The 10,994-nt window shown below is 55.1% G+C and overlaps 1 protein-coding gene across 6 annotated transcripts; it reads right to left on the bottom strand.

Moving 5' to 3' along the window:
- Positions 1-285: 285 nt before the first annotated feature.
- Positions 286-10,994, bottom strand: GPR4 (G protein-coupled receptor 4). Of its 6 annotated transcripts, none has more exons than XM_034638542.1 (4): positions 10,878-10,994; positions 6,898-6,966; positions 6,335-6,450; positions 286-4,567 (listed from the first exon to the last, which is right to left on the bottom strand). In XM_034638542.1, exon 4 carries the CDS (start codon positions 3,760-3,762, stop codon positions 2,674-2,676), a length of 1,089 nt encoding a protein of 362 aa, XP_034494433.1. In that variant the 5' UTR covers positions 3,763-4,567; positions 6,335-6,450; positions 6,898-6,966; positions 10,878-10,994; the 3' UTR covers positions 286-2,673. The 6 variants fall into 6 exon arrangements, with proteins under 6 accessions (XP_034494433.1, XP_011234685.1, XP_034494432.1 ...); XM_011236383.3 differs by lacking the exon at positions 10,878-10,994 and adding an exon at positions 9,304-10,152; XM_034638541.1 differs by lacking the exon at positions 6,335-6,450.

Here is a 10,994-nt window from a genome sequence, read left to right as displayed (position 1 = left end):
GTGTTCCCTCTCTCGCTGGCTGTCTCTCTCTCTAATAAATAAACAAAAAATCTTAAAAACAAAACAAAGGTCCAGGCATAATAAGAATGGACTCAAGGCTGGGATTTCTTGAGTCCCAGCCAAGTCTTCTGATTCCTGGGGGTATTAGTCAGGGGCCCAGGGGCCTACTTGGGGGCTGAGGTCCCCCATGATGGATTTAGGAAACTTCCAAACTGTACATAACTTTTTATCTGTTTATTTCACTGCTGTTTCCTCAGCTCCTAGAACAGTGCCTGGCACACAGTAGGTGTTCAATAAATGTTTATTGAATGAACGGGATTGAGCATTTGGTGGAGGAGTGGAGTGCAGGCTTTCATCTGACCCTCCGAGGGGACTGTGTTCCAAAAGTTTCTGGCCCCTTACATCTCCATCCCAGTAGCTTTATGGCTTTGGGGTGGGAAAATTACTAGGCCCCGTAGATCCCAGGCTTCCCTCTTTTCTCTCTGCACCCAAATCCAAAGCCCCAACTTCCTGCATCTCAGTAACCCCCCTCCTGCAAAACCATTTTCCTCATTAAGTTCTTTTTTTTCTCATTCCCCTCCTCCCTCCTCTTCCTTTCTCTGAGAAGGGTTTCCAGGAACCTTTTCTGGGAACTTCTGGAACAAGGGGGGTGTGTATGTGTAAGAGGAGGACCTTCACATCTCATCGGGAGCTTGGAGCCTATTACACATCCATTGGGAGGAAGGGAGGGAGGTGACCCGTCAGAAAGGGCAAGGCCTGTGCTGGGTGCTTTCTCCTGCTCTCCAGCCTGGTTATGGAAGGATGCCCATTCCTGGTGATCCCCGAGGGCCAGGAGAGGGAGGGCGACCCTGTCAGCCAAGGCAGGCAGCCTCAGCCACCCTGGGGCATGGGAACAGAGGCAGAGATGGAGAGGGGAGAGAGAGCCCAGGATCACCCCAGCGCTGACTCACCAGCTGTGTGACCCTGGCCTAGTCATTTGGCCTCTTCGGTGACCGCCCTGGAATAGGGCCTGGGATCATTCCCAGAGGTCCTTCCAGTTCAGGCCCCCTGGTCACCCTATTCTCAGGATGGGCAAGGGGCTCGTGTTACATAATCCCAAAAGGCCCTGTGCTTCTTCCATCATTTTGAATTATTCCTTCAAAATAAATCCCAAACCTGACCACTGTTCCTTGCTCACCCCACCACCACCACCCCACCCTACCACCACCCCCATTCAGCTGCCAGGATCTCCCGTCTGGACTACTGCAGTCACCTGTCACTGGCCCCCCGACTGCTGCCCTTCCCATATTCTGTTTCCCACTCAGCAGATCCTGTTAACATTTAAGTCAAATCCCATCCCTCCTCTGCTAAGAGCCCTCTTGTGGTTCTCCTTTATTTCAGAGTAAAAGGCAAAGTCCTCACCAGGACCTAGTCCCATCAATCATCAACCATTCCTCACCTCCCAGCCTCCCTCTTTTCCAGCTGCCCCCCTCCCAGCCTCCCTCTGCTCCACCTGCACCCCCCACCTACTCTCCCTCAAAATTCAGGCACTCTCTCGCTCCAGAGGCTTTGCATTTACCGGTCCCTCTAGGGTCCCTCTATGGGAAATCCTCTTCTCCAGACAGCCACAGGGCTGACCCTTCCACCCCCACCCCCTACCAGCTCTTTGTTCCAATGTCACCTTCCAGTGAGCCCTCCCCTGACCTTCTCTAGATCCGAGTCCCTGTCATTCTCTCTCCCCTCAATCGGCTTTATTTTTCCCCAGGACACATCAATTCCAAACATTATATTTATTTTTATTTACTTGTTAACCGTGAGCCCCATGAGGGTGGGGGCCTGGGCTGTCTTGGTCACCCTTGCATCCCCAATCCCAGCCAGCACAGGGCTGGGCAGGAAGTGGATATAAATAAATCTCTGTTGAATGAATGAATAAATACCCTTCTCTTGTCCTGAGCCCCTTCCCAAGCCTGGCCTGCTCTCCACTCCTCCAGCCAGTCTGCCCCGACTGCCCTTCACTTGGGTTCTGAGTCTCCCTCCTCCTCAGTCCTGACTTGGAGAACGCTCCTTATCTAGAAACTCACACTTGCTCTTCGTGCCCTCACTCCCTTAGATGACCAGGAGCTGCCCAAGGGCGAAAATGACCACTCTACCCCTCGGTGAATTTCTTCTCCCATCTTCCCCTTCAGTCCCCAAATTTTACCTCCTTGTTGGAAATAATTCTTTTTTTCCCTCTCTCTCTTGTTGTCATTACCTTCTGGAAACCAAATATTTGACTTAATTTACTTGTCCCCTCCTCCAGGAAGCCCTCCCTGACCCTCAGATTGGGTCAGAGGCCCACTGGGCGCCCCTGTCTGAGCCCTACCCACTCTGGGTCATCCCTGTCTGGGGACAAGTCTGTCTCCCCCACTGGAGTGGGAGCATGTGAAGGAGGGCCAGGACTGTCATTCATCACCGCTGTGTCACTAGCACCACCTGGCACAGCTCTAGGCACAGTTCATCTGAATTGTCAGGGGCTCATGGTGGAGGAGGATGATGGACCAGTGACCCGCCAACCTCACTGTTTTCCTATTATCTTCTGCTCTTAATGAATATGAACACTGCCTCATTTACATACAGTTTGCATACATCAGACCGGGAGGGAAGGGAGGGTGGGATAAGATTTGAGGAGTAAGGGGGTTCCGCGTGAGCGGAGGGTCACTGTGCCGGAGGCAGCATCTTCAGCTGCACCTGGTCTGCGTGGGAGGGAGGAGCTGCCGCCCAGCCAGCTGCCATGGCCTTGGCCATGCTGTTCCTCTTGGACGTGAGCGGGGTCTCCAGGGTGAGCGAGGCGTTGGCCATCTCCTGGGGCTTGTCACTGGCCAGGAAGCGGAGCAGATTGTGCAGGGCCTTGGCCACGTCGCTGCGGGCCCCCTCGTTGACGAGGCAGTAGAGGATGGGGTCGGCCACGCAGTTGAGGCTGGTGAAGGCCAGCGAGCTGTGGTAGGCCGAGAAGACGCGCTCCTCGAAGCCGCAGTCCCACGGGCGTCCCAGGTAGACGGCGCTGCGCGAGAGCAGGAGCACGTGGTAGGGCGCGAAGCAGACCAGCACAATGGCGATGAGGCTGAGGGCCAGCCGCTTGATCTTGGCCTTCTCCTGGCGCTCGGTGGACACGCTGCCCCGCACGGCCCGCAGGATGCCGCGGTAGGACAGCAGCATGAGGGCCCACGGGAAGAGGAAGCCCACGAAAACCCGGTAGAGGTTCATCCAGGCCACCCAGCCCTCCATGGGGAACTTCTCGAAGCAGAAGGTGTGGTTGTAGCGGTCGCGGAAGAGCTCGTCGTGGAACAGGGGCGCCGAGTTGGCCCCCAGCTCCGTGGCCCAGACCACGGAGCTCACGGCCACGGCCGTCTTGACCCGGCGCAGGCGGGCAAAGCGCAGTGGGTGGGCCACCGCCAGGTAGCGGTCCACCGAGATGCAGCACAGGAAGGCGATGCTGATGTAAATGTTGGTGTAAAAGATGAACCCGAAGAGCTTGCAGGAGCCGGGCCCGTGGATCCAGTTGTCGTGGTGCAGGAAGTAGTCGACCCACAGGGGCAGCGTGCAGATGTACAGCAGGTCGGCGACGCTGAGGTTCATCAGGTAGACGCCCAGCTCGTTGCGCTGCCGCACCTGGCGGTAGGCTGCCCACAGGGCCAGGCAGTTGGTGGGGAGCCCCACGCCGATGACGAAGATGTAGAGGGACGGCGGGAAGAGGTGGTCCACGCGCGAGTCCACGTGGCAGCCCTCCCACGTGCGGTTGCCCATCCTCGGCACCGGGGCTTCCGAGGCACTTCCCCTGGCCCACGGGGGCTGTGGGGCCACGGGGGGCGGGAGGCCATCGGGCCCCCTGAGCCCCCTCCTTGGAGGCTCAGGGGAACATGGTGGGGGGCAGTCCTTGGGGGAGAGGTGACGGTGACCGTGAATCGTCGGCCAGCCCGGGCGGGGAAGAGTAGAGCTTGAGGGGGAGAAGTTGGAGGAAGGATAGAATTAGGATGGGGGAGGGGGGGGATGGTGGGATTAAAAAAAAAGAGCCTTGTCAAGGGGGTGTTTATAGAGCCAGTAAGAGGGTAAATGAGGGAGTTTTGGGGTGGCACAAGAATTGGCTATGGAGGAGATGAAGACATCAGCAGGCAGTGGTAAGAGGGAGGTCTTTGTAGAAAGTATGTGTGGCCACGTTGAAGTGATGGGGGGTGGAATGTCCTAGAAGATGCATGAAATGTGGGTGATAGTGTTGAGATAGGACAGACTACAGTTAGGGAGGGTTGAAAACACCAGGCAAGGTCAGTCGGGGCACTGGCGCTTCCTAGGACCCCGTAAGAAGTAAGGAAACAAGCAAGGTAACCGATGAAGAGAAGAAGATTATGGAAAATGATGTGCTGGGAATGTAGGAAGGGTGTTTAAGAAACAGGAAGGAGGTGAGTAAGGGCTATTATGGAGGAGGATTACGGATGGAGTGAGGAATTTGAAGGGGGCAGGGGAAGGGCTCTGGCTTGGTTGGCTTGGTCCTGGTGGGAGTGAGCAGTTGGGATGAGGTGGCCCCCCTCACAGTTCACAGCTGACCTTACGGTGCCTGTGGGGAGAGAGGTCTGCAGTGAGGGGAATCACAGGCACCCCCTTCTCCCCGCACCCCTCGCCACAACCTGAGGGCTGCAGACAGGGGACACCCTGGCGATACCTAATTGAGCCTCATTCTAAGCAACAGATCTCTGTGGGGTCCGGATCTGTTTTCCCTGATAGATGTGAAAGACCCCACTCAGATTTTAGAACTTCCTTCCAGGTACCGTGTAAAATGCACAAGTATTGTATCATGCTTCAGGAAATGCTAACCCTGTCATTTCCCAGGCGCAGAGGAAGCTCAGAAAGACTGCTCGCTCCCATCGAGGATTCACAGCAAGGCCAGGATGGAATGGGGACTACTAACCCAGGACACCCCATTCTTGACAATGATAAAGACAGATAATAACAGCTAAGGTTTATTGAGTCCTACCACATCGCAGACCCTGTTCTAAGCACTTTTATGGGTATTAATACATTACATTCTCAAGAACCCTACTGTTATCCTTCCTAGTTGACAAACTGAGGCACAGAACCGTTCAGAGACCTGTCCAAGGTCCTGATGATGACAGCGGGACAATCTGGGCTCTCACCCTTTTTCTCCAGCCTGTGCATGTTTCCACCCAAGAATAACTGGACAGAAAGGGGCCCAGGGCTGGGCAGCGGGGGCTGGGAACCATAGTTGCTCTGGGCTGGAGGGGAGAAGGGAGAGAGGATGGGCTGCTGGATGTGATCACATTCGGGCAGCAGGGCTGGCGTCCCTCCCTCAGGGACCGATTCCCTCATTGCCTCTGCACCCCCCAACTTCCCTGAGTGAGAACCTTGGGCCTGTCACCCCCTTGGGAAGACCTGTAAACACAGGGCAAAGGACAGTCATGTACCAGGCCCCCAACCACTGTCAGCCCCAGAGGGTAGGGGAGCGAAGTCCTGAATCAGAGGCACATTCAGAAGCTACTCTATCCAGGGGTTTGTGTGGAGGTTAAGCTCTGAAAGCTTTTTTTTTTTTTTAAGCTCTGAAAGCTTTTATTATTAGTAGTATTAGTATTAGTATTAGTATTATCTTTTTAAACAAGATCTTAAACTGGAAAGCCATCTAAGACAGTGGAAACAAGAAGCTGCCCTGTGTTCTCAATGAAATCAGGCGGGAGGAGGGAGACCACTTCTGAAGAATCCCCCAGGACACACTTAGAAAACCACTTGTTGACTCAACTGGATTTATTAGGAAACCAAGGTCCAGGGAGGGGAAGGGATGAGCCCGACCTCACACACCGGGTTCTTGGGAAACTCCCAGATGCCAAAGCATCTTTCCATGGGAAAGTCCTCTTGGCTCCACCTGTACAATAAACCCTGAATCCATGCATGTCTCGGAATCCCCTGCCACTGTCTGCCCTGCGCCACCATCGCTGATTGCTCGGACCATTGCAGTAGCTCCTCACTGCTTTTCCTGGCTGCCATTCTGGCTTCCTCTAACTTCCCTCAACTTCCCACAGTCACAAAGTTCTTTTTAACATGAAAATCAGCTCTCATTACCCCCACCAGTGCCTTCCCAGAAAATCCAAACTCCTTGCCCCAGGTGACAAGGCACTGCCTGCCTTTCTCCCCTACCTCCCCTCCCCCACCTCAGTAGGCTCAAGGCACATGACCTTCTTTTCAGCCTCAAAACCTTTGCTCTTTCTCAGATCTTCTTAGGACTCAGCTCCCTCACCTCCTTCACTTCCACAGGGAGCCCCCCCCACCCCCAGAGTCACAATCACCCACCCCCAGGGCTCTCTCCTCACATCACCTTGTATCTTGTTCCCATCTGTCTGTCTGTCTGAAATGGACATTCCAGGAGGCCAGTAACCTTGTGTTGACTGCTGTATCCCAGCACCCAGGGGAAGCCCAGCGTATAGTGGTTGACTGTGGGTTGAAGGAACAGGCATTGGTCAGCCCGTCCTGCAATGCAGGCTCCCTCTCCCCCTGAGGCAGCTACAAGTTCAAAGAAGTCCCTGTAGGGTCCCAGGGAAAGAGGTTGGAAGGGAAGGAAAAAAAAAATGAAAAGGGCAGGATCTATCCCCTACATAATTGACTTTGAAAGGTCAGGGCTGAGTCCCGCTTAGTAAGCCCTACCCCCTGTGGGGTCCTTAGCAGCCCAGCGGCTGCCCCCACCCCAGACTCGCTGATGGAGGTTCCTGGATCCTGTGGACAAAGGGTGGAGACAGCTCTTGCTCCCCGGGCTGGGCTGGAACAGTGCAATCCAGTCCCTCCCTTCCAATATTCCCCACCCAGACCAAGTCACTCAAAAAAACCCTCTTCTCTCTGCCCTCAAATCTCCCCTTCTCTCTGACCCCAGGTCTCCTCTCTCACCTTCTGTCTCTCCCTCTTCTTGTAACATCGACGAAATTCATTCTTTTTCGAGAGTCTCAGTTTCCCCTTCTGTAAAAACAGGGAGGGGCAGAACTTTTATACTCGTCACATCACAGACAAGAAAATCCTTGGTTAAGTCATCATATCATCTACAAAATGTGCAGCATTTGAACAATTATTATTATCCTATGGCCACAGGAGAGCTGCGACCAGAAAGGAACCACGGCTGGGAGTTCCCTTTGCCTCACGCAGTCCAGACCCCCTAGGTTCAGCGGAGGCTGGAGCGGGTACAGCCTGCATGAGACTTATTTCCGGAAGCCAGAGGAAATACACTTCTCATGGCTAATTTCCTTGAGGGGGAACCAGTTGGGCGCTCACCTCACCCTCCTCCCATCCCTTCTCAACCCACCTGCTTCCTGGGGCTTCGGGGTATGGGGGAGGGGCACTCGGCCCTCTCTTCTCCCCACCTGAGATCTGCCCACCATCAAACCTTCAAGAGCACAGAACCGAGACTCTTAAGAATTCCACAGTGCCGCAGGTCTATATGCCCCAACTGGGAGTGCAAGGCTATTTCTGACCTCTTCCTGCACACGTGGGGAAACTGAGGCCCAGACCAGCAAGACCCTTGTCTGAGTCACGTGATGTATCAGGACCGGGCAGATCTCGTCGCTCTTAACCCAAGAGCTTCCCCTTTCCCTGAATGTTTTCTCTCCTCACTCCCTGTGCTCCTGTAATGTTTCTCAAGTCGCTCTGGGGTCGTCAGCCCCCTTTGAGAATCTTCTAAAAGATACAAGGAAGGACTTTTTCACCACCAAAAAGCAAGTGACCCCAGTGTCTCTGTGCCTCTCCAACACCTGACTTCCTTGCCCAGCCTCCTGGCGGTCAAGCTCTCCTTCAGCTCCTCTTCAGCATGAGCTTTATTCGGGATTCAACCCCCAAATCTTTAACAAGAAGTTCCCCCTATCCCCCAGGGCCCCCTCTTTGGTCTCTGCTAGCCCCTCCCAGGGAAGGGCAGAGAGATAAGCCCAAGTGTGGAGTGATAGTGAGGGGACCGGAAGGACTGGTCAGACCCCGGCCCCCGCTTTATGCCTCGGCTGCTCAAGCTAGATAAGTCTCTGGGCCCCAGCAGCCACCCCTAAATCCGACAAGGCTAAAGGACTCTGGAGGGTTGAGAGGACCAGAGGGAGAACCCCCCACATCCCTGGCCACCTTCAGGGTTCACTCACCAGCCTTGTCCTAGAAGCCACCAGACTGCCTCTCTGCCCCCCTTCCCTCCTCTGCCGGCTCCTGCTTACCGCCACCCCCTTGGCAGCCCCGGGGGACCGGCCAGCTCCGGTCTGCTCATTAGGGGATGAAATGTGATCACCGCGCCTCGCTCCCCACCTGGTGCCCTGGCGGCCGGCGGAAACCAGGGGGCAGTCAGACACCGTGACCACCTCTCTGGGCCTCAGTTTCCCCATTTCTACCAAAGGGGTCCCCATCTCCCCCCAATTCCCACACCACCCAGAAGGGACACCGGGGTCCTCCTACTCTACCCCTCTGACACCGTCCATTCCAGCGCTCAAAAAATCCTCGGGATCTATTGTTAGTATAGTTCATGGTTTACTGTTCTATTATTGTAACATTCTAGAGCTTTACCTTTCTTCCATTCTATTATTATTATCCTAGCGGCTTTCCGTGTCCTTACCCTTTAAGTTTCTAATATTCCAGGAGTCTCACATTCCAAGATTCTTAAGTTCTATTGTTAGAACGCTTTATGATTTTTTTTAACCATTCTACGACTTTCATCATCTATTATTAAACTCTCAGTGATTATTATCTTGGCCCAGCAAACATGAATACGTATTTCCCTTTTTTTTCTTAATAGAAATGGGAACATACTCTATATACCGTGAACCCCACTTCCTTTCTCTCCCTTATCTATTCTGCTTGTTAACCTCCCAGCAGCCTGAAGGTCTAAGGTGGTACAGAATTCTAAAATATGGGGGATTCACCGGAGGTTAGGGGAAGTGAGTTGTCACCTCCACCTAGCTCCTAAATTCTCCCTGCCTGGGGGGGCTACCAGGAGCCCAGGCTGTCTCCAACCCTCGTGCCCTGCCGGCCTTCCCTCATCCCTCCAGCTCGCTCACACCAGCTGAGTTATTATTTGTCTAGACACAAACCAAATTACAGGCCCTGTCCCGAGGGAGCAGTGGGCTTCACGGGGAGGGTCAGGAGACAGAAGCAGGCGGGAGTTAGTCCCTGCCCCCCCATTTCCCTTCCCCTGTTCCCTCCTCTGAAACTCCACCCCTTCCACCCAAACCAACTCTTGTCCCCTCTCCCCTCCCCAGCAACATGGTTTGGGAAATATTTTCTCTTCTCTGCTTCTCAAACGCTCCCCTCTGGATTCCAGCTATTCATACTCACTCTGGCATTCTTCCCTCCTCGCTGTGAAGACCTCTTTTCCCAAATTAATCCGACTTAGTGGCAGTGAAAGAAGCCAGCTCTCTGGATTTGGGCTTCAGTTGAACTGGAGTCCCAGCCCCCAGCCTGGCACAGACTCATTGTGGGGACTTCGGCTCTTGCGCCTCAGTTTTCCCATCTGTAAAATGGGTGCTCGACCTAGATGGCTCCACAAGCCCTTTGAGCTCTTCTTCGAACACTGAAAGCTCCCAAGATTCCGACACTAATCTTTTTGGTTGAAAGATTCATATATTCTGAGGACTTTTGATTTGAAGGTTGTGCGGCCCCAGTCCTCCCTCTGATCATTCTCACATCCTGAATCCTTCCATTCAAAGACTTCACACTCAAGGGTTCTTGACTATGATTCCCAGAGCTCAAAAGCCGCCCATCATCTCTCTCATTTCCTCCTACTGGGATCCCCTCCAAAAGGGAAACCTCCCCATCCTCACCCCAAACCTGATGTTGAGGTCCTCCGCAGAGACAGAGCTTGGGAGGTGCCCTCTTGGTGGGTTCAGGAGGAGGGGGGCTGGTGGCAGGGCCCTGGCGTCGGGGCACCTATCATCTCCATCTGTGCCGGCAAGTAAACCCCCCAGCGCACATCCTGCCTGAGTACACAACACACATCCCACCACCAACAATGGCTCACAGAAATTCCAGAGCTGTCCTTCAGCCTTGTTGGAGGTGGTGGGATGTCCAGTTCAAGCGGGGGGGTGGGGGGAGTGAAGTGGAGGCAGGAAGGAGTTAATGGTGACCTAGCCAAATCCTGGAAGGGAGGAAGTGGGGGAGGAAATCCACCCCCCCAGCCAGGAATTCCTGAAATCGGAGGGTGGGGTGGGTGCGACCTCAGGAGCAGTGGGGTGACTCTCTAAAGGGGATGCTGGGGTCACAGCGTCCCTCAGAGTTCACCTGCCCCAAGTAGCAACCTTACTCCCCCGGCCAACTCCCGAGCAGCTCCTCAGCCCAGGGGAAAGCTCTTGGGGTGCACCAGAATTTGGAATGAGATGACGACGGGGTCAAGGTGCCCGAAAAGGGTCTCAAGATACACAGAGAAAGAGACAGAAATACAGAAGAGAGACAGAGAGGAAGAGAAAGGGCAAAGAGATGCCCAGAGACGGGGAGAACCACGGAGTTGGAGGCAGAGAGATCCACAGGGACTGAGAGTTCGAGAGACTGAGGGATAGAGGCAAAGGGAGACAGAGAGAAGGGATACAGAGACGGAGAGACAGAGCCAGAGACAGGCGGAGAAGCAGAAAGAAATAGACACAGAGACATCCAGAGATGCAGGAGAGGCCCACCCAGAGGGAGAGAGGACCGCAGACAGAGACCCATCCGAAACGGGGGGAGCGAGGGAGACAGACCCAGAGGCACGGTCCGCGCGGAGACGACGGGAGCGCCTGCACCGGAGAGGGGCGGGGACGGGCCGGTGAGGGAGACTGAGGCAGCCGACGCAGGGGCGCAGAGCCCCCGAGGGGCGCGCCGAGGAGGGGCCCCGCGGCGGCCGGACGCCCGGCGCGGACACGGGAAGGAGAGGCGCCTACCTGCGCACGGCGGCTGGACGGGGCGGGCGGCTTCTCTCTCGGCTGCGGCGACGTCTGGGCTCGACCGCGGCGCAGGGACCCGGCGGCGACTCCTGCCGGCCCAGGGCCGGAGCCGCC

This window comes from Ailuropoda melanoleuca, chromosome 12 (assembly GCF_002007445.2).
Source record: "Ailuropoda melanoleuca isolate Jingjing chromosome 12, ASM200744v2, whole genome shotgun sequence".
Lineage (NCBI taxonomy): Eukaryota > Metazoa > Chordata > Mammalia > Carnivora > Ursidae > Ailuropoda > Ailuropoda melanoleuca.
Note: the sequence above shows the minus strand (reverse complement) of the source record. Positions and strands in the feature narration are given on the sequence as shown.

Bases quoted from the DNA above. Each gene is read 5' to 3' on its own strand.
- GPR4 (XM_034638542.1), bottom strand. From the start codon at position 3,762: ATGGGCAACCGCACGTGGGAGGGCTGCCACGTGGACTCGCGCGTGGAC.